Genomic DNA, 23,704 nt, shown 5'->3' on the forward strand with positions numbered 1-23,704 from the left:
ACAATGATTAAAAAATATTGATCAGAAAAGGCTTGGGTACATTAAAGGTCTTAAATGCATTGGAAAGAATAGGATGTTGAAGTATCTCTCATCACAAATGGGGCCACAGTGCTGAAAAGTTCCCCACCCCTGTTTAAACCATCTCAAAGAGTTTAAAACATCTCAAGCTTTTTTGGGGGAAAAGCAAGCTGTGAAATCTATAGACAACTGATCAAATGCCTTCCTATAGCATTTATCTTGAGGGGGAAAGTGTTGTAAAAAATAATATCCCAGAGCGTCCTTATTTGCCTTTCAAGTTCATAATTTGTGTGTCAAGAGGCTACTTTAGAAAACAGATTTATCTTGGCTGTTGCCAGGAGGTATCACACAGCATTGAGAAATCAAGCAGATTTCTTATTTCTTCCCAGATAACAGTAACTGATGTGAAGTAAGACCCCTCCCAAAAAAATTTTACTTCTCAAATACTGATTAGTTTAGCTATGTCAAGGCATAAAATCATGTGAATGTGGGTGAGGAATCCTTTTCATCCTAAGGGCTGCATTTTGTTGTGAGCAGTCTTGTGGGAACTTCATGCCCCTGTGGGCAGGGCCAGAGTTAAGGGGAACAGGACCAGTGAGGAGATGGGATACTTAACCTTTGTACATTAGTCTACAATCCAGCCACACATCATTTAGAGGTTTTTAAACACAAACAACCCCTCACTACCTCTCTATCCAGGCAATCAAGAGGCATCATGGCAGTTCAATGACCCATTCTAAGCAGAATTCAAGGAGGGTATGTACTATGGCAGTGAGGGGCATGGCCTTGGGAGAGTCCAGAGGGCTGAAGGGCTGCATTTGGTCCCAGGTCTGCGGTTACCCATTCCAATAGAAAACCTGCGTGTGCAAATAAATTGGTTTAATTTGTAAGCCAAGTCCTGTATATAATAATTGTTGTTTATAACTTTCTTCCCAGAACAGAAACAGATGACTTGACCAACATTGTCCAGGTCCAAGTAACTTCTGTTCAGTTATAAATAAAATAGAATAAAATAAAATACACTTGTTCTGTATGAGCGTGGTACCCAATTCTAAATCTCAACTAAAGTTACTCAGCATAAAAAGCCAGCCTATTGCTAACTCCAACAATTCACTTTAGGCTACATCATATCAAATATTCTTCAAGATTTGCACTTAGCAAACTTCTGACTTTTACTAAAGATGTGTTTTAGAAGGACAACTTTAAAATTATAAATATCTAAATTATTCTACTGCCGTAGACACAGATCATGGGTCACAGGTCTATTCTAATGCAAATAGCGTCAAAAGAGGCTATGTTGATGGGCTTCCAGATATGAAGATGTAGGACCCTTCCAACTTTTTTATTTTAATCTTCTCAGATATTGATAGGGGTTTTTGACCTTCACTGCCAGAATAATTGATCAATGTGTTATACAGCACTGTACTTGACTGTCAGAAATAATGGGTTTTTGCTGATTGACTCAGTATGTGTTCTGATCTGGGCATAGATGGCTGTTTGAAGGAAAATTGTTCTACTATACATATACCTAGCACATGTTCATTTAGGTGGAAGCTGCAATTGGCTGCAGTTCACTACTGAAAGTACAAAAGAATAAACACTTGTAGCTATTATTCATGATGATGCATGCTTGTAGGACCAAGTTCCTCTTTGTACAGAAGATTTATTTCATTTGCATTTAAAATATGTATAATACTTCATCTGTGCAGCTATCACGTGTTAGGTGCAACAAAATGAAGGGGAGCCATGTCTGTAAAACACACAGTGGGTATACATCAGATGAAAGCAATAGACTGTGGTTTCCTTTTGCATATCTATTGTGTGATGATTTTCATGCAGTGGGTGAGGTGGTGCAGCTTACCCAGCCTCTCACTGATGCCTTTGCTGTTATGAGGTGTATTAGGGACAGGCAGGCGGCAGTGACGTCAGTGTAGTGTAAATGCACCAGTAGAGCCAATCCAGTGCTCCTTCCAGTGCATTCACACCAGGGCAACCTTACCACTACCTCACGCCTTACCCTCCTGGTACTCCACAGTGATGGGAGGTCAGATAAGCAGTGCTACCCCGCCAGCTGCTCATGTCTTCATGCTGAACACACTGCAGCAAACACTGGCGTGCAGGTAGCTGACACGTCTTCTATGTAAATTATGAACGCTGTCCTAAATCTGTAAATACATTAAGTGGTCTTAAGTGTACCTTTATTTGCTAACTTTTTCCCATATAAGTTGATGTTGAAGCCATGCGGCTTATATCACTTGCTGTGGCTTCTTATGCAGTCATTTTTGCATGTGGAGAAAGAAGCAGCAAGGTGCAAAACAACAACTAAGACGGGTTATAGTTTACATATGAGTATGCCAGGAAATTCTTCTTGTGGGTTTTTTTTTTTTGCTTTTAATCCCTTGCTTGCCTAAAAGAGGAGCATTGATAACAATCTCAAGGCCAATTATTTTATTAATCTCTGATCTAGTAAAAGCAATATGTTGTTACTTCCCATAATTTCTGTATGCTTATAGTTAATGGTTCTGAATGGACACTATGATGAACTTGCATCCCAGACATCGTTTGGTTTTTAGAGCTTCAAATCTCTCCATTGTGGATGAATATTCATTGCATGAAATAATACTGAAGCAAATGCAGAGATGCTATAGTTTCATTTAAATGAGAAAAATTTCATTGCCTGACCCTGTAATATCTAAGTGTATGAAATCTAGCATATTAAAATATTTCTAGATCATAGACCCACCTGTCTGCAAGAAGAGGAGCTATTTATTGATGTAGACTGTATGCACACAGAAGCAATTATGACTCCTATGCCTGATGGATTATCACAACAACAGGTTTGTGTAATGGAAGTTGAAACTGAACACACACTGTTTCTTTTTCTTGCTTTGTGAGCCTGTTGTAGAATAAGATGTGCAATACTTTTACTTACACATTTTTCATTTGCCTTTTACAAAGCAGAGGTGCAAATCAATTTGATTCAAATATGAGCAAATTGCTCACATGGTAAATCCCCTGGGTTGGTTCTTTGAGGGCATATGAAAGTTTTGTTTCATAAACCTCAATGATGAGTAGAATTCTCTTTAACTCTTTGCAGACAGCATGTTAATATGCTTATTTCATTTTGATATACTCATTTCCTGCGATTGTGTGGAATCTAAATTTTCAACAGCAAATCCAAAATCGATTTAATAAATAACTTGCCCCAAATATCTTCCTACTATAGCACTTTATTCCATAAAAAAAGCCGCAGACCTGAACTTACAAGATCTGAACAGGGTGGTTTATAACAGATGCTATTGGAGGTCGCTGATTCGTAGGGTCTCCATAAGCCATAATCGACTTGAAGGCACATCTCTCTCTCTCTCTCTCTCTCCCTCTCCCTCCCCCCCCTCTCTCACACACACACACAGAGCGCTGTTGAGGCTTCACAGAGTGTGGAATTATTTACATATTCATTCATTCATTTATTCATTGGTGATCACTCGTGGCCGAGTAAGATTGTCTTCCAATATAAGGTCTTTAGCGGTGGGTCCATAAGTGACTGTGGAGGCCAATTCTGGATCCACACAGCCTCCCACAGTGAGGACATAGGTTGGTATCCAATAGTTTGTTCACATGCTGCAATAATGGAAGTCTTCAGTTTAATCCAGTGTTCCTCAACGTTTTCAGGGAGTTCCGTAGGTAGATGTTTCTTGAGAGTTGTTTGAAAGCAAGCTCACTTAATAGGATCTTGAAGGGCATGGATGTTCATTTTACGCCTTGGTTTTCTTCCTTGGAGCCTATGTTGAGGAACAATATTAATGGCCATAGTGGATCGAATTAGTCGGTGATCTGTCCAGCAGTCATCAGCACTCGTCATGGCCCTGGTGAGGAGTACATCACGACGATCTCTGGCACGGACAATTACGTAATCCAGGAGATGCCAGGCGGATGAAGGCTGCAGCAGATTATTTACTTAATACCTTTCTTGACCATAGAACCTACCCACTCATATCTTTTGTTAGATTCCTGGTTTTAAAAACTTTCATACAGCTTCACTTGAGTCAATCTGTACTTACCACCGGTGACCAAGCTAGGGATTGTTATAAGCCTTTACTTCAGGTTAACCTTTGGTCCTCCAGATATTGTTGGCTCACAACTCCCATCATCTCATTGCCGCCCTGGGCTCCTGCTGGATGGAAGGGTGGGGTGTAAATATAATAATAATAATAATAATAATAATAATAATCGCTGATTGATGCCCATACTGGCTGGGGCTGATGGGAGTTGGAGTCCTACAATATCTGGAGGAACTAAGTTCGCTCACCCCTGCTTTACATGATATAGTTGAATTTGAACAAAATATATTTAAACCTGCACCTACAGCTGCTAGTCACAGGGTGGCATAATAGGATGCCTGGTTCAGTCTTTGTGCTTTGCCACTTACCACGGCAAGAAACTGTAGAAACTTAAGCATCTTGGTTCTTGTCATTTTTAGTTCAGAAAGTTCTTCAGTGAATCAACATTGTTTTTTGAACCTAAATTGTTTTCCATTAGGATTAGACATGGTATTCAGTAACAATTATACAGCCAGCATGAATTTTTCACATTCCGCAGTGTTAAATTGAAAACACCCCCCATGCCATTCTGATCCTTCCCACATGCTCATTTCAAAACAAAACCTTACAAAACTTATAGTCCTGAACTCAGAAACACTTGTTTAACAACCCTGTCAATTTTCATGGCGATAAACAAAACAGTCAGAAAGAATCGAGAGTTCAAAGTCTAAAGACAGAAAGAGAAAACCCAGAGCCCTTTTGGACTTTTTTCTCTGAGTTCTCATAATCTCTTGAAATTCATTAAAAATCATCCAAGTTCACAGAGTACCTGTAATCCTGTTACTGACCTTGCCAGGATCAGCACATCACACGTCTGCTTTCTATTCTTTGGGTTGATTGCAGGTGTTGCCACCACTCACCATATGCTCAGAGGCACATGTCACCAAATTCTTCCAAACTACAGTGGATAGGACTGTGAAAGACCAACCCAAATTGTGTTTGCATTTTGACAAATGTGTAGGACAGTCCAATATCTCAGAGAGGAGACCAGGTCTCCTGCTCCCCTGGTGCATTCACTGTAGCTGCCCAATTTCCCTGCTTTTTAAAGTTTGATAGAAATATCTGTGGGCTATAGGTACATTCTTAAACCACAGGGTTTTTTGCCTATTAGTGAATTTGAACATAATAGCAAACAGAGAAGATTGTATCCAACAAAGTCATGCTCAAAGAACACTCATTGAAATCAGTGGACTTAAGTGTGTCCATTGATTTCAGTGGGTCTGCTGGGAGTATGAGTTAGTTGGACATAACCTGAAGCAAACTGCTAAGGTATTTGCCTCAGTTGTAGAGATGAATGTTATTCACAAAAAGATTTTGGCAGTGTTGATTGCTGCTTCTCTTTAAAAAAAAAAATCCAAGGAGTTTGGGAGGGCAGGAAGAAAAGAATGCAGGCTGTTTCTGAAACGTATACCCATTGCCTGTACGACCTATGCTTTCAGAGTAGCTGAACTGCTGAGAGATGTTATAAAATGTGAACAAACATTCTAACTGCTCATAAATTATAGCTGCTTACATGCATAATGGAAGGCAGCAATACATGCTTTGGAGGATGCAGGAAAAGGAAGAGAAACTGTTGCAGTGGTAATCAGCTGAGGGAAAAAGAATGTCCTATAACCCTGTCATCCCAAAGCCTCACAAATGTTCACTTCAGCTGTTCAGTGAGAAAGTGGTGCATGGACTCATTCTAGATTCCCATCCCATTCTTCCCAAACCCAACAATGCAGTGGCAAGTAATGCTGGCATTTGAAGCAGAGCAGTGAGCAACACCGTTGGCACTCCCATTCTCTGCTGCAAAACCTGAAAGGTGAATATGTAGCTCTCAATTTTCCTTCAGATAATGCAGGAAGGGTGTTATGCTGGGTGGGGGAAGATGTGCTTACTCTTAGCTTGCTTTGGATGCAACAGGTTGCAAGCTAAACTTAGATATCTGCCTGTTCTTCAGTTAGGTGAGAGATGAATGCTTGTATAATAAGAAAATAAGCTTGATTTTGATCTGCCTTGTACATTCAGTTCAGAATATTTGGTCGTGCTGATATAATTGTACTTGTAAGTGGAATATTTCTTTAGCTGTTGTAGCTTATGTACACAATGCGTAGTTGTTTGTTTTTAAATATATCAGGTATATAGAAACTCCAGTCATGTAAAGTGAGGTTTGTGCTCATGACATGTATCGGTACCTGGGGATGCCTTCTAAAGTTAAAGTGGCACCTGCCCTTATATATTCAATAAGATAGTTAAAATAGGTACCGACACCTGTTTTGGAGCTTTGATACCACCATCTGTCCTCTTCCATGCAGAGAGCTGTAATTCAGCAAAGCATCAGGTCTAGCTGGCCATGTGTGTGGGCCTATAGCAGAAACATTTCTGCTAGATGCAAACTTTTTTTTATAAAATTGCTGTTGATTAAGGCTACAAAGGCAGTAATTTTGAAGTGACTGTGATGCATATCTTTAAGTTGTGAGATAAAACCGGGGGGGGGGAGCTTATAAGTTGTCCTGTGCCTAGAGTTGGAGTGGGCTTGTCTCTTCCCTCCCTATATACTGCTACTGATGTTAGTTGCTTATAGTTATTTTCCATGATCCACCAGGAAGGCAGGTAGACTCATAGAATAGTAGAGTTGGAAGGGGCCTATAAGGCCATCGAGTCCAACTACCTGTTTGATGCAGTAATCCAATTTAAAGCATACCCGGCAGGTGACTGTCCAGTTGCCTTTTGAATGCCTCCAGGTAGGAAGACTGGCCACTGACTACCTTTTTTTATATCTTTACTTCCCTGTCATCTTTTTGTGCTCATCTCTTGAACTCTTTCCCCTTTTTTCCAAAGTTTTTTAATCACTGGGCAAGTTTCTGTAATGTAGATACCAAATTAGAGTAAGTTGAAAATATTCCTCATGGGGCTGGTAGAAGTGTGCCACTGTCTCTCTTCACCTAAGACCAGGAGTGGACCACAGAACAGTACAGAGGCTCTTCTCAGACTCTTTCCTCCCTGAAGCCAGGCTCTTCCTGCCTTAACTGTGGTTAACTCAAATCAGGTTCTCAATGAGAGTTTGAACTTGGCTAAGAAGCCCTGATGGGGAGAGAATCTAGTACTATTAACTATGGCTAAGCTCGGTATGGAGGTATTCCTTAACCACAGTTCTTAATATGTTATTCCTTTTCTGTGTGTTTATTTAACAGGTGGTGAGAAGATATATTTTAGGTGCTGTGGTTGACAGTGAGAAAAATTATGTGGATGCTCTCAAAAGGATTCTAGAGGTAACTAAATGCCTTTTGCCTTTTTATAACTTTGAAAACAAATGGATCATTATTTTATTAGAAATAAGGTGACACACATGTCAATTGTGTGATTAGTTGTTACCAATGTATTTATAATGAAAAACTTTTATTTGAATATTATTATGTTGTAACTATTCAAATTATACTTTTTAATTTCAGCAATACGAGAAGCCTCTTTCAGAGATGGAACCCAAATTATTGAGTGAGAGAAAACTAAAGATGGTGTTTTATCGAATTAAGGAAATTCTTCAGTGCCATTCAATGTTTCAAATAGCATTGGCCAGTCGTGTCTCTGAGTGGGATTCTGTCGAAATGATTGGAGATGTCTTTGTTGCTTCAGTACGTAAACAATCATAGCTATATAGTTGGCCAAACTCACTCCAGTCCTGTCTGCTTGATTCAGAACTGAGGCCTGCAAAAATAATTTTAAAAGATGTTTGTTCCAAGCTCAATTCCGATCTCCCTTACACTCATGATGAGCAGAGTTCAAGGGAGTCCAAACATCTTGCCCTCAGCCTCTGCCTGTGTGTCTGTGTAGCCTGGCCTGCCACCACCTCCTCAGTTTCCTGGCAGTGGCAACAGCTGAAAAGTCTCAACCAAGGCCTCCAGACCTGCTGGAATGTAGTTACAGAATGCCAAAGACCCTAGAACAGGGGTAGCCCACCTGTGGTACTCCAGATGTTATTGGATTTCAACTCCCATCAGCCCAAGCTAGCATGGCCAATAGTCAGGGATGACTTTGTAGGCCAGCAACATCTGGAGGGCACCATATTGGCTATCCCTGCCCTAGAAAATACGACTTTCCCCAAGTACTGGACATGCACAGAAAGGACTCAAGCACTCTGAAAAAAATTTGTCCCCATGATATTTGGGATGCTGCTTTAGAAGTATACCACCAGGCACCAGGGCTGGATTAAGCGGAGGAGGGCCCCTAGGCTGATTCTGAGTTGCCCGCCGTCCTGTCCCATCCCATCCCACCCACCCGCTTCAGCTACCTTTCTGCTTTTTTTGCGGCTGCTCACACTGCGCACAGGTTTGCCATCAATCAAGATGGCAGCCGAGGTTTCCCTAAGGGGCTGAAGCCTCTGCCCCATCTTGGTTGATGGCAGCAATGTGCGCGTGTAGCATGCATGTGTGCCATCAACCAAGATGGTGGCAGAGGCTTCAGCCCCTTAGGGAAACCTTGGCCACCTTCTTGATTGATGGCAAACTGCAAAAAAACAGCAGAGAAAAAGGTAAGTGAAGCGGGGGGATGGCGGGCGGTTCAGAAGCTCTTGTCCCGCGATCCGCGGCTCCTGTCCTGCTTCCACGGATCATGGGCCCCCAAGAGCTCCAGGCCCCTAGGCTTCAGCCTATTAAGCCTAATTGATAATCCAGCCCTGCCAGGCACCAGGGCTTGGATGTCTCCAGAAAGACAACATCACTGTCACAATTGCTGATGTTGACACCAAGTCAGGTAAATGGGAAGTTAGGAGAGGCGAGTTATTCTCAGTATGGACTGAAATCTGAAATTGAAGAACTCACAGAGACATAATGCTCACCTCAGATTAAAGGTGAGTTTTGTGTGTGTGTTGCGTTTACATCCTGCTTTTTGCCATGGAACTCTGGTCATGTACATAGTGTTCCCGGGCACTTTGACATCCAGGCGCTGACCCGAACTACTTGGCTTTCAGAATGGTTGCTGCATCATTTTGAGTTGCTGAGGTTTGTATAATGAACATTGGTGACATTGCTAGTCCCAATGTAGGATGTATAGACTGTGATTGAACTATTTCTTCACCCTCCAACTCTATTCTTGAATGATCACTGACCTTAACTACAGTATATTCTAATTTGACCACCTTATAACTTCTATGACATTTAAGTGTTGATTTAAGGGCAGATGCTAATCTAGAGAGGATGCTGAAGCACACTTGAGGTAGAGACACATTTACTGTTCTGCCGGTTCCAGTGGATCTCCACCTCTATTTTCTGAAAATGAGGGCACACAACAGTAGTTAAAACCTGTCCCTTTTTACTGTAAAACCTGGTGGAATCAGCTTGAGTGCATTTTTAAAAAAATTCTCTTCAAAGAGATTTCACAACTGATTGTCAGATCAACCCATTCCCCCTCCAGGTGTGACCAATGGAAATGCTTTGCTGTAGATGACTAGTGTGCTCACAGCCTTAGTTTGAACTGGAAATTGGGCTCTTGGTGTTGTAGTTCCAGCCCTGTGGAATCAGTTACAAGCTGAAATTAGACAAGCATCTAGCATTATGATGTTTAGAGATCTACTGAAGACATTTTTGTTTAAGAATGCTTTCCCTGAGGTGTGACCCAACTATTTATGAAATATTAACTGGCTTTATTGTTCGTAGAAATTGTAGTTTATCTCATTTTTATCTTGTACACAGCTTTGATGGTTTCAGGCTGTGAAGCATTTTATAAATTTGTAAAATAAATAAGAGATAAACCTTATTCCAGAGAAATCAATGTGCTGAGCTACAGTTTGTGAAAATTTTTAGTTTTGTCTTTTGTAAAAGTTTTCGAGCAAGGGTAGCTAGCCTGTGGGCTGTATTTATATACAGACCAAAATCCCCCAAATTTGTTGCTGTTTTTATATTTAAAAATATTGTTAAAATGCTTATTATCTGTTTCTTTGTCCTTATTTCCCATTGTAATGTTATGTTACTTCCTGTGTTCTTGGGGGTCTTAAGGTTCCCTGAATTTGCATAGAAATACATAATGCACATTCCCCAAAAATTATTTCCTCATTCATCAACACTTCCACAATGCTTGGAAAGTTTTGTTCAGTAAGCTTTCTGTAGCTTTGGCTCTTGTCAGGAATAGTTGGGAGAGATGATATCTCCCTGTCAGATATAAGGTATGGGGAGACAGCCAAGGGGAGACCCAGCAGCAGCTTTACCAACATACAAGTTTTTGCTATGTAAAGTGAGACACTTTTAAAATGTGTCCGCTCCTGTGTATCAGGAGTGGGAGTGTGGAAGGGGGTGTTCCTCGCAGAAACTAAAGAACATAATGTTTTAAGCATACATTCTTGAGATGGGAACATGGTGAAATGCTGCATTTTGATTTTCATGGAATGATTGATAGATAGCATTTCCTCTTCCCAATGAATGCTCGAGAGAGAGGATCACTGTGTGTGTGCTATATGTGTAGGTTGGTGTATGATGACACTGCATGTATGTGTGCTGTGTGTATGGTGAGTGTATGTGTGTATCTGCGGGCACATATGTATAAGTGTATGTTGGTTATGCCCACTGCTGGTATGTGGCCCTTGGCTGACAGTCAGTGCGGCCCTTGGGCTGAAAAATGTTAGTTACTCCTATTCTAGAAGAACCATTAATCATCCTTTCTTAACAAATGATGTGACATGTTGTTTATATTAAAGTTTTTCTGTTGGTTAATCCACTGGAAGCTGTAGAAACTTTGTACTCTGACTTAGGATCCTGCTTAGGATCTAAAACATTCCTAACTTTTACTGTTTTAATGTATTTTCAGTTTTCTAAATCTATGGTGCTAGATGCTTACAGTGAGTATGTAAATAATTTTAGCACTGCTGTGGGGATTCTCAAGAAAACATGTGCCACAAAGCCTTCCTTCCTTGAGTTTTTAAAGGTGAGTGCATTGGATTTTGAAATTCTGAAGTAGATGGGGCAAACAGGGCTTCACAAATAGAGGGAAGGATCTGACTCTAGATATAGTTTGATTGATGGCTTCATTTTTGGTAGTTCAGTTTTATGGACTGTCAGGGCATCCATGACTGGCTGGTTGTGGACTCTCCACCCTAATGAAGGGCCATTATTTGTCATATTTTGAACAGCCAGTGTTCAGTTCAGGTTTTTGGACTTAAATCTAAGGATGCATAACTGTCTGATCTTAAGTAATGGCAGAATCTTCACAGCCATCTATGCCGTATTGGTTAGTGACCTATCATTCCTTTTGTTTCTGAAGTTCAGGCTGTCAAGGGCCATTTCTTATGAAGCTACAGTGGTATCATCCACTTGCAATGGGAAGGAACCAGCATGCTCAGGGGAATCCTAAAGTTTGCGGAAGTACAAAAACTCTTTAAGAAAAAACTCAAACAAGGAAGAGCCAAACAAGGCCTGAATGTGTTCACTGAAAGGGTACAGAATGCTGGCTGATGGTTGGAAGGAAAATAAAATAAGAGTGTCTGGAATCCTGAACTTGAACATTGCACACTGCAACATTATGTGGCATGTCTCCACCTCTAGGAATCTAGTTTTTGGCCAGCTACCAAAAGGGATACAGAAGAGGTCACATTAGCACAAACTGAGGACTGCTTAAGTTGCATGTACATAGATCATGTGCTGGCTAATTTGCCTAACTATGGTTAATGGTCAGCATTAAATGTGAACACAACTTTTAAATGTGAACATTAAATGTGAACACAACCTGTGTTCTATCATGAAAAACAAGTGTGGCTGATATAAAGAAAGGCTTAACACTTTTTCTTTACAGCAATGCCAAGAATCTAGTCCTGATAGAATTACACTCTATGGCTTAATGATGAAACCCATACAACGCTTTCCTCAGTTCATCTTGCTGCTGCAGGCAAGTGATGATATTAATTATACTGTGGGTGACATATTGCCTTTGTGTCTGCCTTGGTAAATCCCTGAGATATGTTTTGGAATAGCATGGATGTGGCAATGGCTACACTAGTCAGATCATTTAACGGTCTTATGTTTGTTGTTGTTTATTATACAGCCACAAGAGTGGCTGTATACTATAGCCAGCGTGGATTTTTCACATTCCGCAGTGTTAAATTGAAAATACCCCCAATGACATTCTGATGCTTCCCATACGCTCAATTCAAAACAAAACCTTACAGAACATATAGTCCTGAACTCAGAAACACTTGCTTAACAACCCTCTCAATTTTCATGGCGATACACAAAACAGTCAGAGAGAATCGAGAGTCCAAAGTCTAAAGAGAGAGAGAAAACCCTCAGAGCCCTTTTGGACTTTTTTCTCTCAGAGTTCTCATAATCTGTTGAAATTCATTAAAAATCAGCCATGTTCACAGAGTACCTGTAATCTTAATACTGACCTTGCCCCATACTCTGACCTTCATCTTCTGCAGTTTAAAAGTTTTTAAAATGCCTGGCTGATTTTTAGTTAATTTAAGAAATTTTGGCTGGCACCCTATGATAGCACGGGGCATACTCAGTAAGAACCAACTGTCAGAGTTCTAAGAGCCAGACTCACAGCTGCTGGGCTTGCCTAATCGGGGCCACACCCACACCAGACTTCAATATCACTTGAGACAGTCATGGCTTCCCTCAGAGAATCCTGGGAAGTGTAGTTTGTGAAGGGTGCTGAGAGGAGACGTCTGTTCCACTGAGAGAGCTCCAGTGGCCAGAGTGGTTTGTCAGCCACTCTGATTGAAGGTCTGTGAGGGGAACAGGGTGTCTCCTAGCAACTCTCGGCACCCTTCACTAACTACACTTCCGAGGATTCTTTGAGAGAAGCCATGACTGTCCAAAGTGAAATAAAAGCCTGGTGTGGATGTGGCCAGGGCCAGCTTTGGTTTAAATTTGGATGGGAGGCTACGAGTGCCTGCTGTAGAATAAAAAAGTGGGGGAAATGCTGAAAAGCAATGATACTGTTCACAGTGTTTTCCTTCTGCTCTCTGCTATCTTTTTGGTGCCTTTTGAGGACTTTTCCTCTTTTAAAAAGCCTTTTAAGTTGAGACCTATCCCAGTCTGCGTCTGTGTTAGAATTGCTTTTAATATGATTTCTTTAATAATATTTTAACCCTTTTTTAAAAAAGAGTTTTTAAAGCTTTTTTAAAATGTTTTTAACATTGTTTTGTTTTAATGTATTTTAAAGTCTTTTTATGATGTTTTAAAGTGTTTTTATCATTTCTGTTTGCCGCCCTGGGCTACTGCTGGGAGGAAGGGTGGGGTATAAATCAAAGAATAAATAAATAAACAAATAAAGGAAAGGGGCTTCCCTTCTGCCCAGTACCCACCCACCCAATCCCCTCCCCTCCCTGCCCCTCCCCTTCCCCCAGGTCAGTGTCATACTCCTACCTGGGAGACCAGGGTTCGAATCCCCACACAGCCATGAAGCTCACTGGGCAACCTTGGGCCAGTCACTGCCTCTCAGCCTCAAGGAAGGCAATAGTAAAACCACCTCTGAATACCATTTACCATGAAAACCCTATTCATAGGGTCAACATAAGTCAGGATTGACTTGAAGGCAGTCCATTTCCATTTTCAAACATGATTGCACAGAAATAAATCCCATTGAACTCAAAAAGTATGCAAACAATCAAACCCACCCTCCCTTCTCCTCTCTCCTATTCCCTCTCTCTTTCCTCTCCCTTCCTTTGTCCCTCCCTCCTCATCCCCCTCCCCTTCCCCCTCCCCTTCCTCCTCCCCATGGTCAGTTTTACCTATCTTAAGCATGATTGCACGGAAGTAAATACCATTCAACTCTATAAGCCTGCAAATGATCAAACCTACCCTCCCCTTTCCTTTGCCCCCTCCAATATGGTCCTTCCCCCCCTCCCCTATGGTCAGTTTTTCCTATCCTAACCATGATTGCATAGGAGTAAATCCCATTGAACTCAATAAGCATGCAAATGATCAGACCTGCTTTTCCCCTCTCCTCTCCTCTCCCTTCCTCCTCCCCTGACCACTCCAGCCCTCCCTCCCTCCCCCACTGGTCAGTTTTACCTCTCCTAAGCATGATTGCACGGGAGTAAATCGCACTGAATTCAATAAACATGCAAATGATCAAACCTGTCCTTCTCCCCTCCCCTTCCTGCCTGCTCCCATCCCAGTCCTCCCCTCTGTGTTCCCTCCCCTCATCCCCTGTGGTCAGTTTCACCTATCCTAAGCATGACTGCAGGGGAGTAAATCCCACTGAACTCAATAAGCATGCAAATGATCAATTCATTCTCAGCAAACTTGGACAGGATCCCATTTCTTACCTCCCAGATTAAAAAGCAGGGAAATTCATTAATAGGCAAAAAAAAACCTTGCGGTTTAAGAATGTACCTATAGCCCACAGATATTTCTATCAAACTTGAAAAAGCAGGGAAATTGGGCAGCTACAATGAATGCACCAGGGGAGCAGGAGACCTGAACTCCTCTCTGAGATATTGTACTGCCCTACAAATTTGTTAGAATGCAAACACAATTTGGGTTGGTCTTTCACAGTCCAGTCCACTTGCTGTGTAGCTTGCAAGAATTTGGTAACATGTGCCTCTGAGCATATAGTGAGTGGTGGCAACACCTGCAACCAGCCCAAATAATAGAAAGAAGACATGTGCTGTACTGATTTTGTTTTAGCAGGGAGGAAGCAACATTATTAAGACAGTTGATATAGTTCAGATGGTCACTTTAAATATGTCTGATTTACTTTGCAATTTTAGTGAAGTTTCCTATAGGAAATCATTTTCTTTTGTTTCTATTTCTGTGAATATGTGAAGTAGAGCAAAATTTGTACTAAAAATACTCCAAACATAATTGTGGAATAATGGCACTGACTTCTGCAGAATAGTCTCCAGTGGAGTGTCTCAATTTGCACAAGATAAAACGGTGGGAGGTGAAATATATTCTAGCAAAATTCTAGGTGTGCTCTATGTTTTTAATTGACTGTGCCCACCTTGCCTTAAATGAAGTGGTTTAAACATAGCAAGCTGAAAACATGCATCCTCTTTTTTCCCACAGCTAAGTGTCATTGCTGAAGTAGCAACATATTGGAATCAGTCTGATTTTGCATCAAACTGCAGTTTCAGATTCAACTGTTAATGCACCCAAAATAGAAATAGAACATAACCTCCAATTTTAAACACAAAAGGCTGTCTTCACCATCATATGACACTGACCAGTAAAAAGGCTTTGAAATTAATAAAAATAAATTTGACACAGATTTCTAGGATGAATAATGAGGGAGATAAACGTTTCTAGTTTAGATTCTCTGTAGAAACATTAGTAACACAGGAAAGAAGCAAAGTAAGAAGAACACCAACAAACATACAAAAATATAATTCTCCATCTTTGGAGATGGTAGGTGTTGCCACCACACACCATATGCTCAGAGGCACATGTTACCAAATTCTTCCAAGCTACACAGCAAGTAGATTGGACTGTGAAAGACCAACCCAAATTGTGTTTGCATTCTGACAAATGTGTAGGGCAGTCCAATATCTCAGAGAGGAGGTCAGGTCTCCTGCTCCCCTGGTGCATTCACTAAAGCTGCCCAATTTCCCTGCTTTTTAAAGTTTGATAGAAATATCTGTGGGCTATAGGTACGTTCTTAAACCGCAAGGTTTTTTGCCTATTAGTGAATTAATTGGAGCTTCATATTTATTTGGGTAATTCTGAATAAAAAATAAGATGCAAATTTCTACTGTGAAATGTACTGTGCAGTTGTATTTCTGAACCCAAGGAAACTAGTTTTCCCAGGGTCCTGTCAAACTTAATCAATAAATGGTACAAATCTTGTCCAGCTCCACCTGCAAATGAATGCATATAGTTTTCAAAAGGTGTGTGTGAGAGGATTTATGAACACTTTAAATATTGCATCTGTTTTGATATATATCCAGTTCCTTATCCAGTGGCTAGCTTCGGAACAAACATTGGAACATAGGAAGCTGCTTTATACTGAGTCAGACTGTTAGTCCATCTTGGTTGTCTACACTGACTGGCACCAGCTTTCCAAGATTTCAGACAGAGATCTCACCCAGCGCTACCTGGAAATGCCAGGAATGGAACCCGCGAGCTGCTGCATGCAAAGCAGATGCTTTACCACTGAGTTGTAACCCTTCCTCAGTTTGAGAAGCAAAGATGCAGTATGCATATTCATATGAATAATACTGTATTGCTATATTATATGCATGGTAGATTGCACCAAGGCCAAACGGATTCTTTGGGAGGGTGGGGAGGAGGAAATGGAACTAAATGGATGAAATCCTGAATGGGAGCACTCCATCTGCAACACATTGTTACAGATGCCACGTGTAGCTCATAGTTTCTTAAGCTTTTTCTCCTTTGCTCTTTTTCTCTCCCCACAAACCATTAATAGCCTGCCACTGCGAGAGCACATGAGCTTCATAACTGTGAAAATTATACGGCTAAATTGGTCGCCTTTTATTCCAGATTACCTAGGAAGTGGGTAGGAACATGCTGCAAAATATACTTTAGAACATAAAGCAAGCCACAGGAATACAGAACTTGCGCAAGGATACAAAATCTAACTGACTGGCTATGATCTGATGGACTTGGAACCATTGATGACATTTAATATTTTTTCCTTAAGCAGTTAACTTTAGAGGTAGTAAAAAGGGGCAGAATATTACAGTAAAACTAAGTTTGACCCAGTTCGTGCATAGTGCCAAGAAAGGCTGTAGTTTAGCCTGAAAGGTAAACACAAGGGTTCCCAAATGAAAGCCTGCAGCTGCTGGTCTCTTCCCCCACTTCTGCTGCTGCTATGTCACCTAGCACTAAGGCATGGTTTTGCTGAATGTTGAGTCTAAACATAGGCTTGTGGTTTGTCTTGCTCCAGATCATATTAAGTGAAAGTATTTAATGAATATCTGGTCCGTGGTCTGATTAGGCCTGCTAGGCCTTCCCATTTGGCCCATTTGGTCATTTTGGCGAAGCCATGCCGACCTCCCCCTGATGTCTCTGAACTCTAATGGCTGATATATGAGATAGAGTATTAGTAAATTAACAGTTTAGCTTAGTGTAGCTTGCTCAGCGCTCTGTACATTGTGAGTGTGATTTTTACCTAAGCAAAAACAAGCTTTTACTTTGCTCTGAATCACTGAGACTTAGACTTGGTTTCAAAATACGAAAAGACTACATTATTAATAGAAATGTTTCCTGGATGGGAAAGATGCTACTTTTATCTAGCTAACTAAGTTGGAGGATTTAGTGACCATGCTTGGACATTACCCCTCATGCTAGAGGAGAGGAGACAATAGAAGCTGGCTCCTTCTCCTCTGGTGGTCAGCAGAGAAGAGTAGACAGGAAGGTGAGTCAGAGGTGAGAACAGCTCCCTGAGAAGTGTCAGTTTACACGGAAGGAAGACAGAAAAGATGAGTACAGGTTGGTGGCAGCTAGGAGGACTATCTCTTTATCTCTCCTCCCATGCTTAGAGGACCAAATGAGAGTTGCTCTTGTCACACTTCTAACAATGTCAGCTGAAAGGGAGTTTGCAGGCACTGCCATTCAGTTGTTGAGTGATATCTGCAAAGCCCCAGGGCTGCACAAAATAGCAGCTTGAAAGGGGCTTCTGAAGATTTGACAATCAGCTGATTGTTGGATCTTCATAAAGCCTTTTTGAAAGGGCTGTATAAAACAGTGCTTTGATGGGCTACTGAAGACCCCTGGGGGCAAAAAGGACACATGATGGTATTGTCAGGTGACTGACAGGTGGGTGGCTCTGCCCACCTTTGAGACTTGGCCTGGAAGGGGTGAGGGAGATAACAATCTGGCCCACTGGGCTAAAAAGGTTCCCCACCTCTGCACACCATCCACACACTGTAACCAAGGTTTGGTTTAGGTTTATGGCCTTGAAGAGATAAACCACAAGCCCAGGTTTTGATATAATGCTAAGCCAAACCATGGCTTAGCCCTGGGTAGCATGGTAGGAGCAGGACTTGGGGAGGCACTCTGGCCCTGGACACCTGCGTGTTAAGCCATGGTTTGGCTTAGAGTTGCATGTGAACAGGGCTTATATATTCTGAGGGAAAGATCGTATCCGGTTAACATGTCAACTGTATTCTGAAGCAGGTGCTATTGATACACTTTAAAAATTATGATAGGACAGAAGATTTGTCATTACTTTGATATGTTGAGATCATTTTAAAAAATCTTGAATTATAGATCATTTTAAAAAATCTTGAATTATAGATCATTTTAAAAAATCTTGAATTATAGATCATTTTAAAAAATCTTGAATTATGCTGATACAGAAACCATACTAATTCTGCTTTTTTTCCTTTTTGGTCTTTTAAGGATATGTTGAAGAACACTACTAAAGGCCACCCTGACAGGCTGCCTCTACAGATGGCGCTCACAGAGCTTGAAACATTGGCAGAGAAATTAAATGAAAGGAAAAGGGATGCAGATCAGCGCTGTGAAATAAAACAAATCGCAAAAGCCATGAATGAGCGTTATCTGAACAAGGTTGGAGCAGCATCATTTTGCTCCTTCCTGATTTCTCTGTAGAGGAAGTAGATATTAGACAAAGCAGACGGTTTCCATATTGAGAGTGTGGGTGTGCCTGCCCCCCATACTGGAATATGGCGTTTTGAGGTGATCTGTTTGGTTCAGCTGCATGGAAGATAGCACTGTGAATGATGTTATCTTCTAAATATACCATTGTGGTTTATGATAGCAATTGCAGAAGTGCTGTCTACCTGGCGAAGTCAGTATTTTTTTAAAATTTATCCTTTCCCATATCTCCAACATGTATTTTGCACAAACATGTTTCAGTTTCAAACAAACTAAAAATGGCAATTCCAGCCAGGAGGATCACCTTTTGATGTTTTCTTCCTAATTTAGTGTAGGAAATGTTTCAAAGACAAGAAATAAAATAAAATTTAAAGATGCCTTTGGCAAACTAGCATGAAATAAGCAGGCTTGGCGTGAACACATAAAAAAAAAAGCACTCATTCAAAGACCCAAATGCACAATTGAGAAAGGTTTAGAAGTGTGTCTGCTGCTCCCATTTGAAAGAGTAGAACTTAATGCTGAAGGTGAGTGCAACCAAGGAGCAAACTGGAAGAGTGAAACTGATGGGTTGGTTTGTTTATCTGGTGGATTTGCAGTGCTATGAGTACTAAGATAGTTAGCACTTTAAGACAGTCAAAACATCTTTAAGACTGGATTGAGCCTGTATCATTCTTGTCTTATGAACATCCCACCAGAATAGGAATCAATAACTACAGCACCTGGAGCTGGATTTGCCAACCTATAGGCAATAGAAGGGTATGGAAAGGAAAAGGACTTGTTAGCAGCATGCTACAGAGAGAGTATGGAGTTGGAACTACCACACCTTTACTCCATTCCCAAAGTGATTTTTCAAGAAAGATTGCTGATGACCAAAGCGCTTCTTTTGAAATAGTCTGGGTTTTAATACAAATAATATGTTTTCAGCAAAAGAGCAAAATTAACAAAAAAAGTATTGTGTACACTTGAAGTTTTTAAAGTCATACAAGTTTTTAAAGAAAAAAACAGTGCTAGGAGTGTTATTAATTGGTTCATTTGTGTGTTTTTCCCTCTCTCCCCACACACACCCCTTCAGTTACTAAGCAGTGGGAACAGGTTCCTCGTACGAACCGATGATATGTTAGAAACTGTTTACAATGACAGAGGAGAAATTGTCAAAACCAAGGAACGACGGCTGTTCATGTTGAATGATGTACTAATGTGTGCTACTGTGAATGTCCGGTAAGATTCCAGCCACATTCTCTAAAACAGGGATGACAGAACACTTGTGTTGTTTTTTAAAATTGTACTGACCTCTCTGATGTTGAGGTGTTCTATGGGTTTGGGGGGATAAATAAATACCTAAAAGATATCAAGCAGCACCCCAAAAGTCATTGTAAGTGGCAGGCACCCCACCCGGTAAGCAGGCTGCCACTTTAAACGCTGTGAAACCTTTGTGTCCACTGCTGCCTCTAGCTTCATACCTCATTTGGCTTCAGTCACTGTCAAAAAGATATGATTTCTTGAGAGCAGTAAAAACATGTAACTGCAGAAAGCCCTGTGGGTGGGGAGGGACTTTTGGTTGGGGATCCTACTGCAGCTGCTGAAATAGGAGAGAATGGAGTGGAGTGCCTTGAAGAAGAATGTTGGAGAAGCTGGCATCAGGCAGGGCGCCCAGGAGGAAGAGCAGTGGTGATGGCTGGACCACTTACCTCTTTGTCTACTGCGTTCCATTCCTGCAAGACCTGTCAGTATGTCCTGTGAGGACCATTCCTGACAGTGAGTGCCCTGTTCTGTGCCTCTTTCCCTCAGTGTCTCCCGCTTTTGTGATCATTGTTGCCCTCAAAAGGTTGCCAAGCACTCACAAGTAGCAAGCAAGTGGTGATCCAGGAGGTGTTGGCTAGTGAAAGAAAGAAACACTGGTTTTCTCCTTACAGCTATGATCTTAGATTCAATGAGAGTGTGTATTTGTTATACAGAAGATCCCATGTTCAGTCTTTTACATAAGAAGAATTTTGATACATTGGCTGGAGAGCAGCTGCCAGAGGTATAGTACTGGGTTAGATGAACTGAGAGCTTGACCTCAGTCACCCTGCTTTCTGTGGCCTTCTAGATTTTGCTGGGACTCTTAAGTCCCATCAGCCATTACCATTACTATGACCATTGGTCAGGGATAATGGGAGGTGTAGTCCAATAGCATCTAGAGGCCACCTCTTGTTTAGACCTAACTCATTGTGAGCTGTTTGACTTTTTTGTGTGGATTAGAAGGCATGTTTTGTCTGCAGATACCACTATTGTAATGATCCATATTTTGAGTTTGGGAGACGTGACCCAGCTCTGGCATAGATTCTTTTGACATATACATACTCCATCTTTTTAAAATAGGTCACTAATCCCCATCCTACAAATCAGATCACATAGAGTTAGGATTGCAAAACTGCTTGCATAGTATAATTAGACCACAGTGTAGCAAATCTATTTACTCCACGGACAAGGGATTTTGCATAACGCAGTTAGGCACCTTACCCCTTTTCTCCCCCATTGTTCACAAACAAGTGGAGAAGTCCCAGTATACAATGATATAGGGGCAGTATTTTGGTGCCATAAACCTTACATACAAATCTGGCTGCATGTGCAAATGTGGTATATTTGTGTTCCAGCAACACTTTCATACTTGTTTCTAAACATATTTACTCATGAGTGTATGCGTTTGTTCTTTCTGCAACACTTCCAGGTTTCTTTACACCTACAACCTTAAACTGCAGTCACATTCATTATATTGTATTTTTAAGCCCCCCCAAAATAAGTGATAACTAGCAATCCCACCCCATATATACGGTCTGCCTAGTAAACGTCGCAAGACGTCACCCTAAGAGTCGGAAACGACTCGCACTACAAGTGCGGGGACACCTTTACCTTTACCTTTAGCAGGTGGAATTATGTACAGGATTTGCAGTCTATACTTTTCCTTTTTAACGCTATCAAGGTGTATCAAAAGGTTTCAGCACTTGTCCTCACCACTTGCTTCCACCATAGCATCTTTTCAGTAGCAAAGCCCTAATTGTGAGTGATGCCTTAAGCCTTTTCAGAAATAACATTAAACCATAGTTTAGCATGGTGAACATCTTATCTCCTCCAGTATAGCCATGAGGAGGACATCAGAAGCATTTGCTTCTGTTTTTACACTAACTAGAATTTTTTGTAATTTCTGAACATGGGGATGATGGTGGAGTCTGATACATTCAAATTATGATTTGTTTTTTTAAAATGATGATAAATCACAGCCACACTAGATGAGGGGAGCAGGGAGCATGCCAAGCCCAGGAATTGCTACTTCAAATGCACATAGCGCAAAATTATGGTGTAGTGTTAGATTTTATGTAGGCGTTTTCAAATGGTACTGTCATGAAATTAAAAGCCAAAACATCTAAACCTGGGTCAGCATTTCTTTAGCTCTCCAAACTTCAAAGGTATTTTGTATCTAGCTTGGTCCTTTTGATTTCTCCGATGTAAAGTATAAGTTGTTCTAGCTCTTGTAATCTTTCTCTTAATGACCTACAGCTTCTCAGAGAACTGCTTTAATGCTTCTAGTTCTTTAGAGATTTCATTTCCTAGCATACACAGCTCACCTTTTCATATATCTTTTCTATCTCTATTTTAATCATATTAGAAATGCACACTGTGAATGTAAGGAAGTAAATGACAGGAACCAAAGCAAAGGGGGAAATATTAGATCACTTCTGTCATGAGCCCTGCTGGACGGGGGTGGACTGACAAGAACGAAGCGGAGGAAGAGGACTTAAGAGTGGGATGGTCGAGCCGGTGAAGGGCCGAGCAGGGAGTTGGATTCAGAAGGTGCCCCAGCTCTGGACTTTGACAGTTCAACCCCAGCAGCTCCAGATATCCCTGTGTAGAGTCAATCTGACCAGCCGGTTGTTTCCCAGCCTGATGTTTCCCCTCTCCCTGCACCCTTCTGCCTCTGAGGGGGAAGATGGGATGGTGGCAGGGGTTCCACCTTCGCCTTGTTCCAGGAGGTGAAAGAGGCAGGAAATTCAACAGACATAGTTGAGGCGAAGTATTTGCCTGCACACGTGCTCCCAACAGTGACAGCACACTCAAGTAAGGTGCCCGCCCAGCCTTACTTAAGCCAAGTGAGGGGAGCAATAGTTGCTGAGTCAATGTCTTAGTGCAGCAAAGTTGTGCCAAGTTAAACCTAGAGAGATGCTGAGTTCTGAGTGAGCCATAAGTAGATCCATAAAGCACACTGAATTGAAACTGTCTTTTACTGCAATAAAAGAAAAAACTACAGCTGTGTCTGAGTCTGAATTCTCCGGTTCGGGCAGGACAACTTCCCTCCAAACAAAACTTTTCAACATGTTAAATCTTGCCCAAAATATCACACAGATAAATGCTGCTTAATCGGGAGCATTATAAAGCCTTATTGTGCTGGACAGAACTAAGGGCAACAATAATATGTGAATTGTATGAGGTTAACGCTCAACACAATCGCTTGACTCTCTTTTTATCTAGTACTTGTATTTCTATGAAGAGACTATCTTCATGTTGGGAATATATAAATAAATAATAATAAGTATAGTGTCTCCCAAATAAAATAATTGGCTGGTACCTCTACAACCAGGGCAGGCCCAAGACATTTAGTTGTCTGAAGTGGAGCTGCAAACATGGTGCCCTCACCCTGGTCCAAGTCGAGATAACCTAGCACCAAAGAACAGCCAAGTGAGTTTGGCATCCGATACAGAAATTCTTACAAACACCCCTTCCCTTCCCTGACAATAAAATGCAATTATAATAAACAACTTGCTGCTCTTAAAAGAAACCCCAAATCTGCTGCCTCACTCTTCCTAATAGTAGAGCTGGCCTTGTCTAGGATAAGTAAGAACCAGAGCACACTTTACAGTTGTCACGCTGTAATGGCACTGAATGTGATCTCCTTGTGGCAACTGGTCGCTGCATGCCCCGTAATGCTGCTGTTTGCCATGTGTGACTTCTTCTTGTGCCCAACATGCTGTGAATTCTCCTGTGCATGGAAAGATGATATCAGGAGAGCCAGTGTGGCGTAGTGGTTAGAGTGTTGGACTACAACCTGGGAGACCA

General features: G+C 41.3%; 1 protein-coding gene across 6 annotated transcripts in view; it reads left to right on the top strand.

Annotated features, from left to right (window-relative positions):
- Positions 1 to 23,704, top strand: part of ARHGEF10 (Rho guanine nucleotide exchange factor 10) — a 164,303-nt gene that overhangs the window by 60,416 nt on the left and 80,183 nt on the right. For all 6 annotated transcript variants that reach the window (XR_009762151.1, XM_061622894.1, XM_061622897.1 and 3 more), the window contains 7 exons: positions 2,749 to 2,855; positions 7,295 to 7,372; positions 7,553 to 7,732; positions 10,896 to 11,012; positions 11,877 to 11,969; positions 18,395 to 18,565; positions 19,686 to 19,831. Coding sequence is in view for 5 of the 6 variants with exons in the window: in XM_061622894.1 (XP_061478878.1) it covers positions 2,749 to 2,855; positions 7,295 to 7,372; positions 7,553 to 7,732; positions 10,896 to 11,012; positions 11,877 to 11,969; positions 18,395 to 18,565; positions 19,686 to 19,831 (892 nt within the window). In the remaining variant the exon portion in view is untranslated. The remainder of the gene's footprint in view (positions 1 to 2,748; positions 2,856 to 7,294; positions 7,373 to 7,552; positions 7,733 to 10,895; positions 11,013 to 11,876; positions 11,970 to 18,394; positions 18,566 to 19,685; positions 19,832 to 23,704) is intronic.

This window comes from Rhineura floridana, chromosome 4, assembly GCF_030035675.1.
Source record: "Rhineura floridana isolate rRhiFlo1 chromosome 4, rRhiFlo1.hap2, whole genome shotgun sequence".
Lineage (NCBI taxonomy): Eukaryota > Metazoa > Chordata > Lepidosauria > Squamata > Rhineuridae > Rhineura > Rhineura floridana.